This window comes from Centroberyx affinis, unplaced genomic scaffold (genome assembly GCF_046629955.1).
Source record: "Centroberyx affinis isolate AG114_WGS23_722 - 3 ecotype Tasmania unplaced genomic scaffold, CSIRO-AGI_Caff_v1 ptg003068l_1, whole genome shotgun sequence".
NCBI lineage: Eukaryota > Metazoa > Chordata > Actinopteri > Beryciformes > Berycidae > Centroberyx > Centroberyx affinis.
The window spans coordinates 115,640-138,722 of record NW_027281153.1 but is presented as its reverse complement, the minus strand read 5'-3'; the positions used below and the strand labels follow the sequence as shown (position 1 = coordinate 138,722).

Genomic DNA, 23,083 nt, shown 5'->3' with positions numbered 1-23,083 from the left:
GAAATGACATTTTAATGAGGTGGCAGCCACAGCCATTAGAGTGCCACACATCTCCAGTGATGACGGAGTGTTTCTGAAACGCGTTTAAAAATATGCGGGTGACACATTAAATTCCACTGCATATAGGCATGCGCTACGCTACAAGACAGAACAGTGACAGTTATCGCCTTGAGGCATCAGTTGCACTCCTGTTCTCTCAGTTAAGGCACATGGGGTCACACTACATTGACATTACACACCCATTTCTCTCTTATGTCACATGCACACAGACACAAGCAACCAGTAAAGACAGCAACACTCTAGAGCATGTCTTTTCTACCTCAGTGTTACCTAATCCCACTGCTACTCACCGGCCACTTTATTAGGTACAGGTACAGGCTCGTTAACACAAATCGCCTACTCTTCCAAACAGCAAATAATGTGGCAGCAAATCAATATATAAAGCATGGTGAAGTGTTTTTTTTTGTTCGACCAAACATTTGAATGGGCAAGGTGCGACTTGTCATGTGATTGTTGGTTCCAGCATTACAGGTTAGAGGACAATGGGCAGACTTGTCAAGCTAACAGAAAGGCCACAAATGCTCCAATAACAGCTCTTCCCAACAGCGGTGTGCAGAAGGGCATCTGAACACACAAGATGTTGGTCCTCATGATAAATTTGTTTATTTCTAGCTGTCTTTAGTCTCTTATCATGCTTTTTTAGAATTCTATCTCGTAATGTACACATTGGATGCTACTGTACACCAGAATTTCCTTCGGGATCAATAAAGTATTTATCTATCTAAATGGACAGCAACAACAGATGACCAGCTGGTACTAGAGAGGTGTACCTAATAAAGTGGCCAGTGATTATGACCTTAACCTCATGATCTATATCATTTTCTCTGGCTAGTCCATCACCTTGTCACCATTACTCAAGGTAAATCCACTCAAAGCAGATCAGCATGTTAGCGAGTCAATCGTACATGGCACTAAGCTTGGGAAATATGCAGAATATTTCAGCAATCTGGCACCGGTGGCTCCTTGTTCCGCCAGACAGGCCTAAGCTGTGCCACCCACACTCATGATGCGACCACCTCAGTAGAGACTAGAGGTCAACGTCGGGGTGGGTTGTGAAGGGAAGGGGAATTTAAAATGAGTGAACCTAGGGCTGGGCGATATATCAAAAATTTACCAAAACGTGTCCGTATGTTCGGTAAATACATTTGTCAAGTAGGCAACTTTGCATTAACGGTTTCATTTGTGTTATCATTATCGAGGTTAATGTGACAGTATATAGTGATGAATCTCAGGCCATATCTCCCAGCCCCAAGTGAACCTATAAACTTAAAGTCTAGGAGTAAAACCTGGGGCTCCGGGTCCATTTATGAACCGTGTACTCTTAACTTGTGTGGTCAACACTAGTGGTTCCTATAAAAGATTACACATGTTATCTGACAAAATGGTGTTGATATAATATTTATCTCTGTATATAATATTCAGTAAACACCTACTTAGACCAAGAATATAATATACAGTGTTATATACAATATAATATACATATTGTAGAAGTCCTCCTTTATGCATCTATACTGCATTAGTGCTGCAGATAATTACTTCTTGAATGTAACGAATAGAGCTGCAACGATTAATCGATTAATCGATTAGATGTGAACTATTAAATTAATCGCCAACTATTTTCATAATCGATTAATCGGTCTGAGTAATTTTTTAAGGAAAATAAGTCAAAATTCTCTGATTCCAGCTTCTTAAATGTGAATATTTTCTGGTTTCTTTACTCCTCTATGACAGTAAACTGAATATCTTTGGGTTGTGGACAAAACAAGACATTTGAGGACGTCATCTTGGGCTTTGGGAAACACTGATCCACATTTTTCACCATTTTCTGACATTTCATAGACCAAACAACTAATTGATTAATCAAGAAAATAATCGTCAGATTAATCGACGATGAAAATAATCGTTAGTTGCAGCCCTAGTAACGAACACAAAGTGGAACCAATTTTGAAAACTGCATAGCAAAACGCTAGTAATTTTTATTTTTTTCCAAACACTTTATCTTGTGGATGGGTCCAAAGTGCTGTGTTGGTTCAGTAAGTGTGCAGTAAAAAGTGGGTCCTCTACAATGGCTATGTCTGTAAGACTAACTGTGCATTCACATAGCAAGCAACACGATCAATCCGTGTGATCAGTGAAACCTGGCTGATGTGTGGATGGTCAATAACTTTGTCGACTGAGAAAAGTTGGCCACGGCTGAACTTTCTACGGTCATCAGCTGTTAACACCCAATCAGATTTCTGTAGCTCCTTGTTTCCCTACCAATGTGATTTTGTTTCATGACAAATAGTACTGGCTGGTATGTGTACAATGGACAAGAAGTTGATTATAGCTATTCAGAGCCTCCCAGTTCTCTACATACATACTTTAATTATAAAGATTACAGGAATATCAAACACAATATTTGGAGAACAGCTGCGATCAATTGTTGGGTCCACGAAAGCTCTGAAGTCATTTTACTGATTTTGTTTCAGTGTATTTTTGATTAATACTACCCAATTGGCACTTGCTAGCTAGCAGTGTTAACGCATCAAAATGATGTAACATTATGAAAGGCAATAGCAAAGCAGCAAACAACATATGATTTGTATACAAAGGTTATTTTGATTGTTCAAAACTTTGTAGCTGCACGTGACCACTGCACAGATGCAACTGGAGCCTCTTGCACCGCCCACAGTCAGTCAGAATAAAGCCACCCATCAACCCATCAAGTGTAAACGCACGATAAGTAGACACTGCGTTCTGACCTTGGAGCCGTTGGCTTTGGGCGCCGTGGCTGGAGGTCTCTCAGTAACGGCAGTCCCATTGCTGCTGCTGTCGCTGCCGTCGCCGTCGCCCTGGCTGAGGCGGGCCAGCAGAGAGCGGAGCTGGGGCACGGTGATGGTGGCATTGTCGCCGTAGCGGGACAGCAGGTATTGGAGGACCTGGGCAGGAGACTGGGACTGAGCCTGGCTCTCCCCCTGGCCCAGCACCCTGCCCAGGGGACAGAGCAGAACAGCAAGCACCAGGGTGAGCATCAGCTGGGGCTGGAGGAGGGTGACGGCGGTGGTGGTACGGCCTTGACGGGACCGACTGAGCATGGCTCCTCCACTGGCTAGAGGGCCAAGATCTGGGAGGGTGGGTGACAGAGGGGGGGTAGGAGAAATAGTTGGAAAGGGTGTTTCATTGGTAAAGAGCATCTCAAAGTGTAACTTGAAACAACTATAAAACTATGACAGAAAACCATTGTTCTTTTAACTGCAGCGCAATGCATACGGGGGGAGGCAGGAAACCGGAGGGAAAACACAACCACCCATTACACACAATTAAAGCACACTTCCACTACACAACACACCGGCTATCAATGGCCCCGCTGTAACCGATCAGGAAGGGGAAAGTACAATAACACTCTCACACACACAAACATGAACATACACACTGCATATAGGGAAAACGCTAATCTTCCACTCCCCTGTTCAATACATACAGAGCCGCAATTCATTTCCATACACCCCCCAGTCAGCCTTCCAGGTCTACATAAATGCTGAGTGAACGATTTAGGCTGGATATTATAAGCAGCTCCATTCATTCGCATGAGAGACACTCACCTCTTTCAACTGCGGCCCTGGTGATACGTCTTGCGTAGAGCGTCTGAGTCAGTCTGCCTACCCGGGGCTCTCGGTGCACTGAGTTGACGCCTACAGGTTACCTGGTAGCAGGGAGGGAGCCTGGGGAATAGCGAGCAGAGACGGAGAGATGCCTGCAGAGAGCAGCAGGGTCCTCAGGAGTGCAGTGGACTGTGGAGGAGAGGAAGACAGATAAACCAAGGTTACGACTCACCGGCGAGGAAGAAAGGAACAGGAGAGGATGGAAGAAAGAAAAGAAGCAGTGAAGAAGAAAAACACGGTCTAACCGAAAATGGCAGCAGCAGGCTTATAAAGTAGCTGTGTTCACTCTATCCATCGACTTGCCTTCTTGAGATTCCAAGCTAGCACTCCCAAGCCACAAAGTCAAGCACCATGCCAAAACCACGTCGCTCATTTTCCGAACCAGTGTGAGCATTCCTTGTTTATTCCTGTTCTCCTGTATACAGTGAAGGCCATTTAGCTAGCTAGAATCGGCTGGGCATACACTGCAGCCGCAAAAACATCTGATCCAGCTGCTGTAGAGGAGCACAGACAACTGTACTGTTATGATGAAATGTCAGTAGAAACGTGGCCTTGTGACTAGAAGAACGCTGGTTCAAACCCCCCCCAACCTGCTGGGAAAATCTGGACAGGCAAAGGTAACGAGAAGCAGTCTCCCCTCCCTCAACAAATACTGTCAATGTAGGGCTGGGGGCTTATTGCTGTCTAAATTGATGATGACAAGCAAATTTTACTTAAAAACTCTCATAAAATGAGGTATGGTAGGAATAATATTTGAAAATTTCTGTTTTGTTTGACATCACACCTAACATTACCATTCGGTTCAATGAGATGAACATTAATTTGATTATTTAACGTGATTTTTGCATACATGAACCATATCGTGATATATATTGATAGAGAAAAATCCTTATGATTATCGTGATATTGATTTCAACCGTATCGCCCAGCCCTATGTCAATGTGCCCTTGAGCAAGGCACTAAACCCCCAGCTGCTGAGTGGCAGCTCCCATGTGTGAAAATGTGTAACTGTATGAATGTGAAGTAGAGCGGTGCTGACAAAGCCGCCGAATTTCCCTGGATAAATAAAGGTTTCATAAAAGGTCAGTCTGTCTCCCTTTTTTTTCCTCCTACTTCTCAATTCCGTTCAGTCACCAACGTTTTCCCTTTTTCTCCCTCTCTCTCTCTCTCTCACTCCAAGTCTCTCTGTGCTGAGGAGGCGGAGAGACAGAGACAGTTCTCTTCAACAAATATCTCACGTCACCCTCTGCCCACTGAATCATATCCTCTCTCCAAAATATCCCTCCTCTACTCGGTCTAATTTGGCCTTATCCTGAAGTAGGAGGAAAAAAAGAAAACAAAAACCCTTCTAAGCCTCTTATTTTATTATTTCTCTCCCCAGCACTTCTCTCTTACATGATCATTCTAGGGGTTGCATGAAATCTGACCCTTGCCCTCGTTACTGCTGGCTGCTGGTTATCTTCGTGATGTAGGAATTGAAACTTACTCTATTCGTACGCTCATGGTAAGCTGCTCTGGAGCTGCCTAAAATGTAAAATGAAGAAGGAGTGTGTGACCTCTCCCACCAAAACAAACAGAGGGCCAGACAGAGGACAGACGTACGACGACATGCCCTCCTCCTCTCCCTTACACGCCCAGGAAAGAGGCCAGAGGTAAAGTGAGCTCTCTCCTCTTCCACATCAATATTTCATTAGAGAGAGGAGAGAAGCAAGGTGTGTGAGGAAATGTATGGGAGTGGCAGGTAGCAGCGGCACACGGGTGAAGCATGAAGACAGCCTAGCTCTAGTTAACCAGTGTTAAAGCTACCTCATTTGTTTACATTTGGGTATTGCTAGTAAACACACTACCACACCCAGGTGTCACGTGTAGCAATTTCACATCAATAAATCATTACCACATTCATTTTGAGACATTATTATAATTACCGTGAACACATGAGACCATTGCAGAGAAGATTGCCAGCTTCTACCTGCCTCTATACAGCATTTTACATCATGTGTCACTGGGTCAGATTTCACACACAATCTGGTGGATCGCTTTATGGAACAAAACACCAAGGGGGCGCTGTTCTTCCAGCGCAAAAAAAGCTAAAGCTGTCATAGTTTCTCTCAATGGCAGATGGGAAAAAAAAAATCACTTACAACTTTTCGGCAAAGGTTTTCTCTTTGGTTCCTGTAAAGCCAAAGAGAAAACCTTTGACTGAAGACGCAAAGAAGGAGAAGAGGAAGAAGAGTGATAAATCTGCAACAGGAAACCAGAGTTTATGAGAAATGTGGTATTAATTTTGAGAAACACTAACACTAACAACAACACTGGTGTGAGTTAGAGGCTACCAATCCGGACCATGGTCTCATCTGTTTACGGTTAATACACCAATGTATTACGAATGAGTGCATTACCCACTTTCCTTTAGGAAGCGAGGGGGACATACAAAGCCAAGGAGTCAGCAAAAAGTATATGTACCAATCAAATGTCTCACCCGATTAAAGCTGACTTTGCAGTAGCTTAATTCTCGGGGGCTGGCATGTGAGAAGAAAACTTGTGAAGGAGAATGGCCGTTTAATTGCTACCTTTGACTCTGTTGCCTTGGCTATGACAATAACTGACGACTTGGAAGGGTTACTAAATATACACATGCACTCATGCTCCTAAATAAGAAGTCCTTTTGCTGTGGAAAGGGCATTGCTCTTAGCAGCTGGGCTACAATAAACACTGAAGGAGCTGTAGCCGTCTTTGTTGATGAACAAAATAGAGTTTCCCTTGGTAAAACACTCTCAGCCACAGTCAAATCAAGTCAGTGCAGAAACTTGGCTGGAGACGCTTTCAGAGTGAATGTCAGCATGTCCGGTCAGAACTGGTGTCACCGCACACTCTGATAAAACGGACATAAACAGAGACACTGTGTCTTTGTGTGGTGTGTGTGTGTGTGTGTGTGTATGTGTGTGTGTGTATGTGTTTAGATCCTCAGGGTCCAAGGCCTACTTGTGATTGGGAGATAAGAGGTGATAGGAACAGACTGCTTGTCTGCGTAGCACCAGGAGGCAGGTTATCTACAGCCAGGGACATTACTCCACCTTCACTACGACGGCAAAGTCCTCTGCCATATTAAATAGGAGCTTTACTAGACAGCCGGTGGCAAAAGAGAATGGAGAGGAGAGAGCAGGATGTGAAAATGTTTAGTCACAGTCTGCTGGTCTCCAATCCCAAAGGCATGCAGCCGATCCCACTCTGCCCATCCTCTCACACTCTCCGTCCTAAGTCAAAGGCAAAGTCTCCTGTTGGTCCTACTTTCTCTTTCTTCGTGTTTTTTGTCAGATACAAAGCAACAAGCCTACATGTCTATGCAGTCAGTCAGACTCTCTCTCTCTCTCTCTCTCTCTCTCTCTCTCTCTCTCACACACACACACACACACACACACACACACACACGTTGAGGTTCATATCACCATGGCCACTTGGCAATCTGAGCATTGGGAATGAGTAAATGAGCACATCTGGTGATTACATCAGACAGGCAAACTTAACAGTGTTATCAGCACTACTGTCACCTCTCTCACTCCCACACAAACACACCTGCATCCATAAAAACACAGCACGCTGAGAAAATTTCCCTTGTCGTCATCACCTTTATCAGCTGACTGAGTAGAAAAACATCTACGATTGATCACAAAACCAACAGGAGCACAGTCTGACGCTTTACCAACAGGACACGCTGACTCATAGGTTTATCCATCAGAATGTGAATGACACATGGAAGTAACGATGTCTTTAAGCTGTACAGTAGTACAGGGACAGGATTATGTAACAGAGTAAAACGTTAACATTTCAAGTTAAGGATTTATCACCAAGTTATGAAAGACCGACACAACTTCCAAAGAAACTGGTGAATAGTTGTGACGCTGCATAATTTATCATCTAGACAAAGGCTCTGTCAATTTGACCCTGTTTCAGCATGGAGAAGTCTTGCTCTACTAATACTGGCTGTCAGCAGGCAACAGTTCTGTAAAACGAACACCAGCCCCAATCAGGGCAAACTCATAACTGACAAAAGTGCTGATGGAACCTCGCTGTTTACATTTCATACTCCTAAATCAGCTTTTGGCAAGACTAGCTAACATCTAGTTTTCAACTGTAAGGACAAATGCTGACAAATTCCACAAAATCATGCGCTCACCTACCAGCGGCCTATGTCACGAAGAAAACCCAACAGTGTCAATCCTGGATAACTGGTCTCACAAAAGGTGGTTATAAACCAAGCAACAATCAACCCAGGATTTCCCAATCCAGCATGAAAGGGGCGGGGTTTGTAACAAATAGCCAATCACATGCAACATGGGCAGATAAATAAAGGTGGTAGACTACAAATAAGTGTTTGGTTAAGTAAACGCTGTAGACTGTCAAAGTGGGAAGTATGGGAAATAAATGGATTACTAACATGTACAGTATGTTCCTCTCTTAAGAAGAACACATTTGTACATATGAGCAATATAGGGCTGGGTTTAAAAAATCGATTTTCCGATTCAAATCGATCTTCATTTGAATGATCCGATATCGATTCATAAAATCCCAAGATCGATCTTTTAATATATGCCCAATATATGCCTGTAGAGTCTTTAGAGTTGCACAACTTGCACTATATTGTGTTGACTGCTGTGTTGGTCATGTTAAATAAAAAGTACATTACAGTATGTAACTGCTTTGGGGTCAATTCTTAATGAAAACATTCATATTTTTTAATAATGCACCAGGTTAGAGGGTTCCTTGTACAATTTACAGCATTAGTTCTCTGAGAATCTCTTTCATATCCAAGCAAAATTAGTATTGTAACTGAAATATTCCTAACCGAATTGATTCAAATCGGAAATCCAATCGAAACCGGACCTTGTGAATCGGAATCGAATCGATTCGGGAAATCAGTGGCGATACCCAGCTCTAGAGCAATACAAAAGCAGCAACACTGGGGCCAAGGCCAGAAAGGACTGCAGGAGGAAAACTGCAGATAATGTAGGCCTAAATGCGTAAGTAAGTAGTCTTATCACTGCACCGTCATTAAGACACAGTGATCATACTTTTCACTGATACAATATTGTGTCACACTGAGGCTGTGAAAAGTTTTTCTATTAACAAAGTCCGCCTCATGTTCTCCAGGGGCTGCAGTGATGGGAATAAGGGTTCAATATATTGCATAAATCACTCAATTTCAGCACAATTAATAGCCTACACAACAGCAAATTTTGTTCATTATTAATAACTATAGTCAACAAATCTAAACCACTTGCCATGCGTTAGAAGCCCTCTTCCACAGCCAGAGTGGGCAAACGACCTTGAAACGCTACAAACATTTAGGCTAATGCATCTCTTATTACATCTCTGATATAATAAATCATCAGGGAAGGCAAAATGGTTCTGCCGGTCTCTTAACATCGATGTCCTACAAAGAGCCCTTCTACTATATGCCAATTCAATAATATCCCCCTGTTTTGTACAGTAATTTACTTGTCTCACTCATTTGACTGCAATGTTTGCACTCATATCGGGTTTTGTAAATGGAATTTTTGCAAGAAAAGTTATTTCAATAAAGTCTATGGCATCCTGTAAGAATCAAGTCGCCTCGCTAACCCCATAATCTAACTCTCCAGATGTCTACCTTGGTCCACCTTTGTTTATTTTCTCCTCAGCACTACAAACAATTTAAGGGACTGCACCTGTGATGCACATGCGATGGTCCTCAAACTTCTATGCATTGCTTAATCCAAATCTATGCATTGATTAGTTGGATATTGAAGGGTTTAGTTAGTACAGAGCTCCTGCAGATAGCTCTAGATCTCAGTTTCATCCTTAAGAGACTCCTAAAACATTATTTTAGAGATGTACATTGAGCTCCAAACTTTTACACTGTTTACTGCCTATTTTGGTGTTAGTCTTGAACAGGACTTGATTTTCTCTCGTCTGAGTCTTGACTTGGTCTGGACCCCCTTTGGACCTGAATCGGACTGTCTTGGAATCGACTTCGACCCGACTAAGGTGGTCTTGACTACAGCCTACACAAACTATTATCATAAATGCATACGGCATGTGTCCAAAGCTGGTGTGGTGGTTAAGATGTCCGTCTCTGAACCCACATCTGCCTCTGCTGGCTTAGGATCGGATCCCACCTGAACCTGCTGCGCCTCACCAACTCTGTGTCCCTCTTAGCTTTCCTTTCCCCGGCTCAATAAAGAAAAATTACTACTACTACTTCTATTATAAAGCATACCTTTAATGATCGTAGAAACAAAACAGAACTTGCCCCTTTGCAGATCTTTTAACGGCTGGCTATAGTTTCTTCACTTTCCTGTCCTCAGAGCAGACAGCGGTTTGTCTTCTTATGGCTGCACAGTGACCGGTCTCAACCCCGACCACCTTATAGTGTTGGAAGGATGGGCGTGTTAAGCCATGCTTCAACTCACCTACCATTCTCCAAAGCCTGTAATTATCGTTTCACTCGGTGCTCAGGTGATATCATCAACCAAGACTGTCATTAGTTCAGAAAGTAATGGCCATGGGCATAATGTCGGTTCACCAGCCATTAACCAAACTGCCGGACTCTTCTTAGAGCCCATTGTCCATGTGCTGTACTCATCATGAGTGAGCAACAAAAGACCACTCAACATAATATTACAGGTCTTAGAAATAAGTTGGTTTGACTCATTCCCCCTACTTCTGCCCAGCAGCCAGCTTAGTGGTCAGAGATCAAAAGGGAGAGAGTGGCTATCAAACGGATTTTAAGAGTTTTTGCTGAAAATTATGCTGATAGTCATAGAAACATAATGTAAATAAAGGGCTAGCAGATGAACAGCACTAATTATCTAGGCATACGTCGTTGGGGTACATGTCTCTATGATCGGAAGATTGCTCATTGCTCAAGGTTGTTCATCTCTCTCTGTCTCTGGCATGCAACACACACACACACACACACACACACACACACTTACATACATATACTCTCTCACACTTCCTCTCACACAAAACAAATAAAACTGCTGGTGATGGACACTAAGTGATGGAGAGGAAGAACCGACAAGCCAGCAACAGCAACATTAGTCTGCCGTAGCAACATTGGCTAGCGGGCAAAATCCTAACCAACCTCGAATAGCCAGGAAGAGCTAGCTAACTAGCTGTGTAAGCCCCTATCGGATTAATAAATTTAGAGAAGGGAATCCATAACTAACGGGCAAGATTTAGCTAGCTCCAGCCGCTAGCTCGTTTAGCTAGTTTAGCCTTAGCTTACCCGGTGATGCTGTTGGAGGGGAAAGAAGGCTCGACGTCAACTGTTTTCAACAATGTCCTCCTTCCGACATTTTATTTCCCTGACCAGATAGATGTGTCACATCGGTGTAAAATGAAAAATGACAGATGCGGAGGGCAGCGGTGCGGCGTCGCTGTCCCTTCAAAGTCACTCAGGCTCGGACGGCTTTTCTCTCCTGTGGTCCATTCAAACAAACCTCAGCCGCGCGTGGAGGATGTGGGGCATTTCTAGTGACGTCGCAGATTAACGTTCACCCACCCCTCCGTCCCCTCCCCTCCCCTCGCGCCATGTCTTTTCCTAGGTTTTCAAGATTGCTGCGTCGCCCTCATGCGGCCGACAACAAGTACTGCATCATAACAAATCCATTAGTAGTAATAGTAGTAGTATTAGCACAAGTTCAAGTTCAAGTGTGTTTATTTGTCATATAATTCACATACATAAATAAGAATTACAGTGAAGAATCCGGTTAAAATAGAAAAAAAACAGAAGTTAAGAGGAAAATAAAAGAAAGCATAGGAATATAATAATGCAGTGCAAGTTATGGCTGGTGCAGTGACGTGACATGAAGTAATAGCAGTAGTAGTATTGTTGTTTTTGCTCACAGCAAGTCAGTTACACAGTACAGGATTGATACAGGACCTCGACTCGTCCTCTGTTGTATTGTCTTGTCCTTTCATGCCTTGTTTTACCTTTTCTATATTTGTCTTATGCTAGTTGTAATTTTCTTTTGTGTTAGCATATGGAACATATGTCATTCTCACATGAAAATCAATAACAAATAGATATAAAAAGGGATAAAAACAAACGAGGACATTTGCATACAGTGCGGGCACACACAGCTGGAATTGGCATCCGCATAGTACAGGTACATTTGCCAAGAATCACTGAATCACTGTCTGAATCAATAGCCTACTGGAATTGATGCTGAGCAGAGTGTCCAGTGTTGCACAATAGCAATTAGTCTTAACTATGAGTAAGTACAACAAATAATGGGCTCGTCCGGGATTTGAACCCGGGACCTCTCGCACCCAAAGCGAGAATCATACCCCTAGACCAACGAGCCGCTTATAAATTACATCGGGTCACTGGAATATCTGTTGAAATAAATGCAGTAATTATTTGTTTTATTCTGGGAAATATCCCTGGATTCTGTTCGGATGGCTCGCGACCACGCGACTATAAACTCGCAGCGTAGATCTTCTCGTTTGTCTTCACTATAGATCGTATGTTGAGACGATGAATCACTCTACAGTAAAAAAAACTGAACTGAAGGAGGACAGTAGCCCTACATTTTTTAACAGCACATTTTACCTCAAACTCAAATCATATACAAATACATATATGAAAGAATGAAATATTCATGACCAAAATCATACAAAACCAAGCAGAAACAACAATAACAATATTATATCGACAATCTAATATACTATAAGGACAGTTAGCTACATGTATGAATCGACATTTGCTGTCAGAAGATGAGCCAGTTTTTGTTTTTACTAATGAGTGATTCATCTTTTTATAGGAAAACGTCACATTCTCCAAAAAAAAAGTGAAACATTTTAGGAAATATTGTCTATTGTAAAGCTATAAACATTTCTCCATAGATTATCTGTGTATGGACCGTGCCAAAATAAATGAAATACAATATTCGCCTATTAAAGTATCACCTATTAATCGCTATTAATATAAACATCCTCCTTCTCTACTCGCGTGATGATTCGTCAAGCGGAAGTTGTTTTAATTGCGGAAGTGTACGGATGTAGGCGCAGCAGCTCACTGAGCAACTTGGTTTATGTCTCCTGTAATTTGACTGTATTTTGATCTAGCTGTATGTAGGCCGCTGGGGATTACAGTTTACAACTTGATCAGGTAAGAATGAAGATTAAACGCTTCAGTGATAGCTAGCTACCTAACCCACCCAAACTTCGATTGTAAAGCGATCTGGCTTTGCTAAGTTAGCTAACGGTTAGCGTAGCTAATTTACCAAGCTAACGCGACGTCGTTGAGTAACATCAATCACTACCGTGACAGTGTTAAACGCCAGGACACCACGAAGTGAAAAATCCCTGTTTTGACGTGTTTAACTATGTACACGGCCGTAAGGTCTTCAAATGAGATGGAGAATATGCCTACCAGAACTGTGCGCTGAAAAGGGCCGAAAATCGCCTTTTATCCACAATTGTCCCTGTCTGTGATTGTTTGAGTGACATGTAGCGAGCCCCAGGCACCGTGCTGCAGCTCGTTTCCAAGGTAACTCGTATACAAATTTTAACTTTCGCCTTTACCATGTTAGCATGCACGTGATTATAAAGAAACAGCAAGTATGGCGATAAGCTCTCTTTGATTACAGTCATATGTATTGCTACTCTGGCACTGCAGCTTTGTGTGTAACTGCTCAGATTCTACTGTCATCAGCTGTGGCACCTGACATTCAGCTGGCACTGTCACAGAAGAAATTCAATGCTCACCTCGAGTTCTCAGCTCCCTCAGCTCCCTCAGCTCCAGCTCACATTTCCCTTTATCAGTGCCACACCTCATGAGCTGAGCTTTGAATCCGATTTCATTTGGTTTTCTCTTCATATACTTTGTGGCTGTTGAAAATAGCGGCTGAAGAAGTCATGACCAAATCAAAGCAAACCATCAGACTATTAGCTTGCTGATGAAGGAATGACCCACACTCATCTTCATTTGATCAATAAATGAAAACTAGAAAATACTATGTTTTTTTAGTAACTACAAGTGACAATCCCAGCAAATGTATCACTGTGATTCTCAAGCTGTGGGGCCTGCCTCCTAGGCAGGGTGTGAAGAGAGGGACACTGCCTCTATGCTTCTTTACACTGTTGCTTTCCTAAGTGAAAAAATACAGTTTAAGAATGACACTCCAGTGTTCAGATCATATCCATATCAAGCGAGAGTAATGCGATCTAAAATGTGTGAAAACAGTGGTATGGTTTCTGGATTGTAACTTAAGTTAGCAATACCATCCTGGCAGTTTTGTGAACAACTGTGAGGCACATGTGGCTAGATCATGCTGCACTTTCATCCACACAGTGTTTTAACATGCAGATCCCACTGACTGTATCAAATCTTTCACCTGTCTTCCCAGTGTACCAGGTTGGGCTGTAGTTAATGGCAGACCACACTGACATGAGCCTGTCGCCGGAGGAGCGTGTCCGCGCTCTGACCAAGAAGGGCAGCTCCGTGGAAGTTAACGAAGACGTTCCCCCCGCCGATTACTTCCGCTCCGGATGGAGATGAGACCGATGGTACTCAGAGATGAGGGCAACATCGAGCATGCCTTCGTCCTCTACAACAAGTATATCACGTAAGTACATCAGTGGTCAGTGAGTCTGAGGTTTTGAATTTTTAACAGGATCTGGACATGACTGACTGAGCTTATGATTAATTAACTTAATGAGTATTGAGCTTTGATCTGATTGATTATTTCTGTTAGTTTATGATGCAGTCATTTATTAATTTTTGTCACTTCCTTTGCTGTCAAACTTGTCCCTCATTCTAATCCGTTTTCCAACTTAGTTTCATGTTTAGGTGCTTAATTTAGTTGTGTAATTCACACAAATATAGGCTTCATGTTTGTAGCATGAAAAAGTATCCAGATGAGAGGAAATGTGCCAGGATCAGGGGAAGAGACTGAACAAAGTTTATACAAAGACCTTCCTTAGGGTTTGAAAAAAGCTGAAAAAAGGTGTTTTATTATATAAGAGTTATTCTGACTTTGTCTCCCTATTAGCTTTGTGGGAGCTCCTCAGAATGATTAGCAGCTAGGTGGTAATTATTCTGGTTAAAAGGAAAAAACAGGCTGGAAGCTGGAAGCTACAGCTGATTTAGAGGCAGATAATACAATTCAAATGAAAGATATGTCACTTAGTTTTCTGCTAACCTAGCGCAAAAACCCAAAGGCAAGGAGATTCTTTTACATGGAACTGATAACTACATGCCACAGTTTGGTTATAACCAGAATTACTTTACTCCCGAGTACAGGAAATATATGGAAAATTGTCTTGATGGCGTTGGTGGAGAGACACAATGGTAACTAAGAAAGACTCACGTGGTACTGGGACAACAGGACCCACATACAGACTTACAATAGATAGTCGGTTATATACGTCACTCTTAAAATAAATATTCAGCATTCAAGCAGACTTATGTGTCCAGCCAAACTTAAGTTGTTTATTTTACTGTTGGATTAAAGATGTGTTGATATTCCGCCATCTTTTAAGTATTGTCTTTGTCTTTCACCTGGTCTCCAGCACATCTGTGTGCAACTGTATATAAAAACACAGTTTACGTACCTCAGTGTAGGTTATTATAGTTATTGAAGGAAAAAATATCAACTTTAAACATCAGAGTAGTTGTAGGAGAATTTAGTCTCTTGACCATTTCTTACCGTATTTGGAGAGGACTTACACTACCAGTCAAAAGTTCGGACACACCATATTTTTCTCTATTTTTACTATTTTCCGCATTTTAGAATAATAGTAAAGACATCAATACTATGAAATGACACAAATGGAATTATGTAGTGACCAAACATGTGTGTGTGTCTTTGGAAAGAAATTCATACATAGGCATCAACTTCACTATTTATATTTATCTAAGAAACACATTTCAAGCATTTAAGCATAAGCCTTTAGATCAGATGTTAAGATAATGAAAAACATAGTACATTCAATCAGGTGTGTCCAAGCTTTTGACTGGTCGTGAATGTAAGTAGATGAGTATGAAATTGGAATTTGGCCAGTAACCGTTATAACAAAATTGTTGGCTGACTTATGATAAATTACATTTTTCCTGCTTTGATTTCACTCCAGCTTTAAAGGTCGTCAGTCACGATTCTGAAAGACAAACTTCAGGCCAGCGCTTTGAATCAGGGAACTCAATGCAGTGATGTAAAAAAAAACTTTGATCGGTTAATGTTGGGGGTTCTTTGTTGTTTGTTTCTTGCCCAGGCTCTTTATTGAGAAACTTCCCAAGCATCGGGATTACAAAACGGCTAACATTCCTGAGAAGAAGGACACACTCAAGGTGTTCATACAGTGTTTTGTTCTGTCCTGTACAACTGATTATAATTATTTTCCCTGAAGGAAGTGTTCAAGTTTAACATCTGCTTAATTCCCATCCTCTTCCAGAAACTGAAGGACATTGCATTCCCTCAAGCAGAAATACTGAAGAAAGCTCTTTTGAGGAGATTTGAACAGGAGTATGCACAATACCTTGTCAAAAAGGTAAACTGTCAGTCCGAGAAACACTGGGTCTCATGCAGTAACATTTTCTTACATTTACCTGTACTGTCTCTTAAAACATTAGAGACATTTAAGAAAAGGTTGTATAAGAAAATGATGGAACGTGTAAAGGGGCATTAAGTAATCTGTGACCTGTATTGACCTGTCGACAACAAGTTGGAATTGCAAACACATGGGATAGAACTTATCTCCTCCTACACAAGTCTAGGGCCAATATGGTCACGTCTCTTAGATGTAGGTAAAAGCCTTGCTGCTGCTGCTCTCTGTACTAACTGCAGGCGAGAGAGAGAAAATTTGGACTGAGACGGGAGCACAGAGCCTTGTAGAAATCTAAAATAAAAAATGATATAAAAGCGTGGATCACCTTTTCGAGGTCAGCAAAGGGTAAAAAAAAAACCTTTTTTTAGAGTGGAAATGGAAATGACGTACCTCCATCGTTCAGCAGTTGAAAAGCTGCGATGGTGGGGAGATGAGCTATACTCCTATATGCATTTTAAAGTAATAATCTGTGACCTTTTTCATATAAATTAATGTCTGCTACTCTCTATCGCTGATTGATACAACACAATAGTGATTCAACCTAGTTCATGAAAGCGTTTACATTTGTTGTTCTAAGCACCCGCTGTCTGGCAGGTGTTTCTGGGTAAAAATCCTCTGACGCTGAGGAAGTGATGCGTTTTCCAGCAGCAGCAATTGGAATAAACATAAGAAGAATAAGTTAGCATGAGCAACAATTGTCACCATGGCTGAACAGACAAATAAAAGAGTGCTTAATTTTAACACTGAAAGGTAAGCTTTGTTCATTACTGACACCCTAAATTGAGATATGTTTGAAGTCAGCCTCCTCTGTACTGCGGTGACATTGTAAGTGAAGTGTGTTCTCTGTGCTCAGAAAGCGGAGGAGGAAGCCATGGCGCGGGAGCAGTCGAAGCAGCGAGCGCTGGACGTGGAGCGGGAGCGCGTGGCCGAGCTGCAGCGCCGCCAGCGGGAGCAGGAGCAGTTCAGTGCCTTCGAGGAGATGATCCGCCGCCAGGAGCTGGAGAAGGAGCGCCAGCGGGTGCTGCTGGAGTTCGCCACGCCGGGCACGCCTCCCCCCGACACGCCCCTCCTCCCGGGCATCCAGGGCCCCCCGCCGTCCTTCACCGTGTCCCCTACCCCCCCGCAGAGCCCGGGGGACTTGTCCGGCGGCACCAACCACCACTACAGTCGCCCCCCCGCCACCCCCGGCACGCCCGCCTCCGGCCCGCCCACCTTCGACCGATCGCTCAAGCCCGGCTCTCTGGTCAGCCCCGGGAACAACAGTGAGTTAATCTCATTCTGAAAGGAGGGTCGGCCTTCAGAGGATTTAAATACTACACCACTCCTGCTTTAAAGTATTTATTCTTCTGAGCTGATTTTTTTCCCCCCCTGACCTACTTTATTTCCCGTTGACACCATGCCTTGTTCCAAAAGTTTTCCATTCAACTATTGTGTATTCCGCTACATTATTTTTGCAGATACAATGGTGGATGCCCTTCGGCAGTTGGCAGTTCCTGCTGAGCTGTGCCGGAGTTTTCTGAGGTTGGCAGAGGCCAACACAAGCCGAGCTGTAGAAACTTGCGGCATCCTGTGTGGCAAACTGGTAAGACTTTGGAAAAACAACAGCTGCTAGTGGAACAGAATGATTGTGCTAAACCGAAGTCCTGCTTAGAGTGAATCTATTGCAGGAAAAAAGAAAATCGGCTTAAGGGTGAATGTCACCAAAGTGGATTTTTGGATTGTTCTTTTGTAAAAGTAGACATTTTCCTAAAATCCAACAGAATGTCAGATGATTTTTTCTGCTCTTATGGGTTTTTAGCTCTGAGTTAAGATCAATGAAAATACAATTCTGCGTCATTGAGCTGCATTGCCAGAGACAGAGTTCCCCCCCCCCCCCATGCCTTGCAATAATGAAAACAAACACTTGATGTACATATTTAATATTGGGAATATGACTCTACATAAAATTTTCACCATCTTAGGCAATGCAATTCCATGATGTTTTCCTTCCACCCAGGTTTTCCCAGGCTGTGAATGTGTGAGGAATGACCATGACCAGATTCTTTCTTTACAGCAGTAGCCTGGGAGGCTGAATCATATGCATCTGAACTTTTGAATGAAACAGAGACATCAGCTGACTCCATGCCAGGGCGATGGATCATATCGGGAAATTTCTTTAGTTTTAGTTTTCTTTAGTCACTTTTGTTTTTTTTGTTTATGAAATGTATGAGGCTCATTTACTGGTCATGTTTATTTCTCCTTAAAGCTCTTACACGTTCCTTTTCTATGAAAATTACCTGGTCTGTTTGCCAGCAGCAAACCAGTTACCAACCTAATTTGCTTCAGACAGAGTCCTTAAATATCTAGGGACAGACAGCGGATATGCATGTATGGAAAAAAACCTTAATGTGTGGTTTTTTTGTGCTTGGCCCAGACCAGGAATGCATTTACCGTGACCCATGTCATCGTGCCAAAGCAGTGCGGCGGACCCGACTATTGTGACACAGAAAATGAAGAGGAGCTCTTCCTCATCCAGGACCAGTATGATCTCATCACCCTGGGCTGGATCCACGTGAGTAAACATCTGTCGAAATATGACCTCGGCCTGCACCGCTTCACCTGGAAACGCACCTAGTGGTCGGATTAGTCCAGAAAGGGGAAAACTGATTCCACATAAAGGAAAAATCCACCTTAAAACACTTTAACAAATCCAAACTTCTTAGCTTCCACACTATTCAGCAGTGCTCGATGTCGCTTTCTCTCTGTCAGCAGCCTACAGTAAACGGGCTCTGATTGGTTCATTCTTCCTTGCTGAATCAGGGAGTCATAGTCTTTTTAACAATGGCCAGCGGTTGCGACTGCAGTAGCAGCTTTCGCAGAAGCTACAGATTGGTTATAACCACAGAGCTTGAATGATTATAACCACATATCCACAAGTGTGATTTCTCTAAAATGTTCATCTGTACAATTGCTCGTATTTGATTTTTCTTGGTTGTGCACATCTATTTTCGGGTGTAAAAGTGAGTGAAATGCGTGTAACCTCAGGCTCTGTCAAGGCGCAAACATCAGCGTAAACAGTGGTGGTGTGGGTAAACACATGTAGGCTGCTGCTGAGAGAGCGCTGACAAACTCCTGCAGAATGTGGTTTGGCAAATCAAGACGCCTATGAGAGTAAGAAGCTGCTACTATTGGACAAACTTTCATTATGAAACTTGTGGTATGTGTGTCTGTGTTCACGCTTGTGCACACTAAACCAGCTGAACATGTGACCTGAAGTGTGACCACCATGTGTTCCCCAGACTCACCCCACACAGACAGCCTTCCTGTCCAGTGTAGACCTCCACACACACTGCTCCTACCAGATGATGCTACCGGAGGCCATCGCTATCGTCTGCTCACCCAAGTTCAACGAGTGAGTCTGTTGGCTGTCGCGGGAAAACATAAATGCTTCTGTCAGTCAGCTTTTCATGTAAATTGTTCTTTAAATGGGGGGGTAATTTTGGTTCCGAGGTTTGCTCCTGGGCCATTTCCAGGATCTGTTCTAGTCGGTGTTGCAATTTAAGTGTTGATTTTTATTTAGATATTTATATCACAATATATGGACAATTATACTGTAATTGCAATTGTAATAATTTTTGTCCCCCACAATGAAATTAATGGGGGGGACTATGGTCTTCTTCCATTTGTTCATCTGTCTCGCGATATCTCACACACTACTTATGGCATGTAGACAAAACATGGGGCAATGATGCATCTCACCGCTGTGTTTCAGCTTTATCAAAATTACACTGATTGTCCCAAGGGGGGAGCCACTTTGTTTGTTTGTTTGTTTGTTTGTCCATGTGTCATGCCTGAAATCTTGGACACCACTGATCAAATTTTAACAAAACTTGTGGCAATGATGCATCTCACCTCTGCGTTTTGGTATTTTCAAAATTACACTGATTAGCCCAAGGTGGGGGGCGATATATCATTTATCATATATACCGTTTGTGCGTTTGTTTGTGAATTTGTCCATGTATGATGGGTGATCTGTCAGACACAGCTGGGTGGATTTTGATGAAACTTGAGCAAATGATGCATCTCACCTCTGCACTCCTGTATTTTCAAAATTACACTGATTGAGTCACAGGGGGCGCTACAATCATAGGTCAAAACAAGCTGACATATTTGTTAGCGATTGGCTCAGAGTGGGGCTGCATCCTCTGTGGGGGACGACATGTTTACTGTTTTGTTTTGGGTTTTTCTGTTTTTGGACAGGGTGAGCAATAAGCCAAGACGATGAATTTTCATGGTGTTTTCATTTTTCTAGCTCTGGGGGCAATTTTCCTGCTGTGGGGGGGGCAAAAACAGCATAGAGAATGTGAAGGAAACACTGATCATTTTGTCATGTAGTTTGTCAGTATTTTTTTCCTCCTGTGTTTAAGTTGATTAAGAGTGACGGATTCTGTTTGTTCCATTTGTTGCTGCAGAATCGGCTACTTCAGGTTGACAGATCGCGGAACAGATGAAATCTCCTCGTGTAAACAGAAGGGCTTTCACCCTCACAGCAAAGATCCTCCTCTTTTTACAGTGAGTACACTCATACTGTGGGACCATATACAGACACATACCAGGTTTTTATTGTCATTCCAAAGAGATGCTGCTTCCGTTTGGATTAGATGAACATGTCATGGTCTATTCACACTCATTGACAAAACAATACTTGTTTGATACCATTACTGTTCAGCAGATAGTTGTGTGTCAGCCGTTCTACAGAGAAACGTTAAAATCAAGGAAGCTCTGACACAAAGCCCCACGACAGAGCTTTGATGTTTCTGTACTGGGGTGAGATGCGTTTCCTGGCAGCCAGTCAGTCCAGTCATCAACAAGACTTAAAGCTTCCGCCATCACTGCAGATTTATGTCGTGTCTGCCTTCCAGAGAGGCTTTTTTGTGGGTTGACACAGTGACATAGTGTGCCAACAAACATTGAGGCAAAGTGATGCTGTCTGCATCGCCTGACTGAAATACGAATCATTTCTCATCCAGAATATCCACAGTTTTTAATTTGCAGATTAGATTAGAATTTTAATCAAGTGGTGGCCACCTTTTGTAGTCTGAAGTATATGATATTGATATTGTTCTGGAGCTTTTTTCTGCATTATGAAACAGACTTTCATATTCAGATATGTCCTATTTGTTTTTGTATTCTTTTCCTCTTTTCCACTTGTTCTGTGTCTTTTTTATTGGCCTTTATTTATTTATTTGGCATTTATTTATAAAGACTGTAAATGGAGCGCATAATATATAATATATTTTATTATTTCCTGTTCTTTTATGTAACTATGTATGTTTATATATGCTTATATGATTATACCTGCATTGGTGTCTATCAGTCAGACATTCTCTGCCTTTTTTTTTGTTTTTGTTCATAACTGGGCTGTGATCTCCATTCAGTCTAGTTAATATACTTTGTTCTACAGTTGCTATATTTACAGTATTTTTCTTCTCTTTTCTGATTATGTTTCTGTGTCAATTCTATGTGTGTTGTGTTGTATTGTTATTTTTGTCTATTAATAAAAAAAAACCTCAATCTGCTTCTTGTTTCAGCATGCGGGACATATCACCATCACCGATGGCACAGTGTCCATGTTGGATTTGCGGTGATTTTTATTCACCACTACACTCACAGACTGTCTAATCAAACACGTGCGGATGTCTTATTTGAGAAAACACTCATTTTTTTTCAAGACGGTACTGAGCGAATACCGGCCATCGTTTGACCATTTTTATGGACCTCAGTTGTTCTCAAAGGGAGCAACACTGCAAACTTTTTTGCTCTGTCAAGTTTCTTCACATTATTGCACTTTCCAAGCAAACAACTTCTCACCACCTGATGGACGGGCAAACCTCTGGCTCTTCAACTCCTCCGTTTTTGTCAGCATGTGCTCTAGTTCCCTTCTTCACCACCTTTGTTTTTGTCATTATTGACCATATATGTTTGTCAATGACAGGTAACTGTAGTTGAAACTGTGTCCGGATCTATTGGATGTCTTCAACCTAACCTTTGTTTTATCATTTTTATCAAGGGTTGGGCATGCCCGACAGATAAGTGCCAAGGATGAGAAGATTCATTTGGTGTCCGATAACGTTGTTCAACATGAAGTTCAACATAAAGTCTATAGTTCGGCTCAAGTCTTTCTCTATTCTTTTGAGTTGGTGTGTTTCCTTAGTAAGCTGTTGAGTGCTAAGAGAAATGGAAAGCCAGTTGTAACTCAGGTATGCGGGCAGTGTTGCTGCTCTGTAATATATATTTTTGTATACAAAAACATCACTCCATGATATCACTCTGTATCTAAAAAGGATTTTGTTTCGAAATTTAATTCCTACTTATGATGGATCCACCTCTTATGTGTTCTTTCTTCTTCTTCCTTTTTTTTGGTTTTGGAGGGGAGTGGGAGTGGGAGTGGGCGGGGGGTGGTACCTGGATGATGTGTCCATGCTTCAGAAGAAATGTGTGCAACAGGCAATTTGAATGTACCTTCTACTGTACATTACTAACCACCTGGCCATGGTTCATACCGATAACCATTTGTTTTGTTTGCTCCCTTCTCTCGTTAGAAGAAGTAAATACTTAGCCATAAATGTGAGAATACCTTCAATGAATTAAATGCCAAGACAAAATAAACTCATTCTAGATGGATTTCTTCTGTCTTGTTTTGGTTTGTGTGTTATTTTCCCAGTGGGATACACAATACAAAATCAAAGCATGGTTACATAGTTGAGACATTTAATTTAACATTATATATATAATAGATACAAAGT

General features: G+C 42.2%; 1 protein-coding gene, 1 long non-coding RNA gene and 1 other non-coding gene across 3 annotated transcripts; 1 reads left to right on the top strand and 2 right to left on the bottom strand.

Moving 5' to 3' along the window:
• Window positions 1-2,896: 2,896 nt before the first annotated feature.
• On the bottom strand, window positions 2,897-11,172 carry LOC139659331 (uncharacterized). Its single transcript, XR_011696228.1, has 3 exons — window positions 10,975-11,172; window positions 3,645-3,833; window positions 2,897-3,166 (listed from the first exon to the last, which is right to left on the bottom strand). It is a non-coding gene; the product is annotated as an uncharacterized lncRNA (long non-coding RNA).
• Window positions 11,173-11,983: 811 nt separating this feature from the next.
• Window positions 11,984-12,055, bottom strand: trnap-ugg (transfer RNA proline (anticodon UGG)). Its single transcript has one exon. It is a non-coding gene; the product is annotated as a tRNA-Pro (tRNA).
• A 684-nt stretch (window positions 12,056-12,739) lies between these two features.
• Window positions 12,740-22,942, top strand: LOC139659334 (STAM-binding protein-like A). The gene is given in 11 exon segments (XM_071537567.1): window positions 12,740-12,861; window positions 14,102-14,242; window positions 14,245-14,320; window positions 15,966-16,041; window positions 16,146-16,241; window positions 17,152-17,560; window positions 17,756-17,880; window positions 18,712-18,849; window positions 19,577-19,689; window positions 20,750-20,849; window positions 21,869-22,942. Coding segments are annotated over 10 exon segments (1,308 nt in total). The 5' UTR covers window positions 12,740-12,861; window positions 14,102-14,124; the 3' UTR covers window positions 21,926-22,942.
• Window positions 22,943-23,083: the final 141 nt, after the last annotated feature.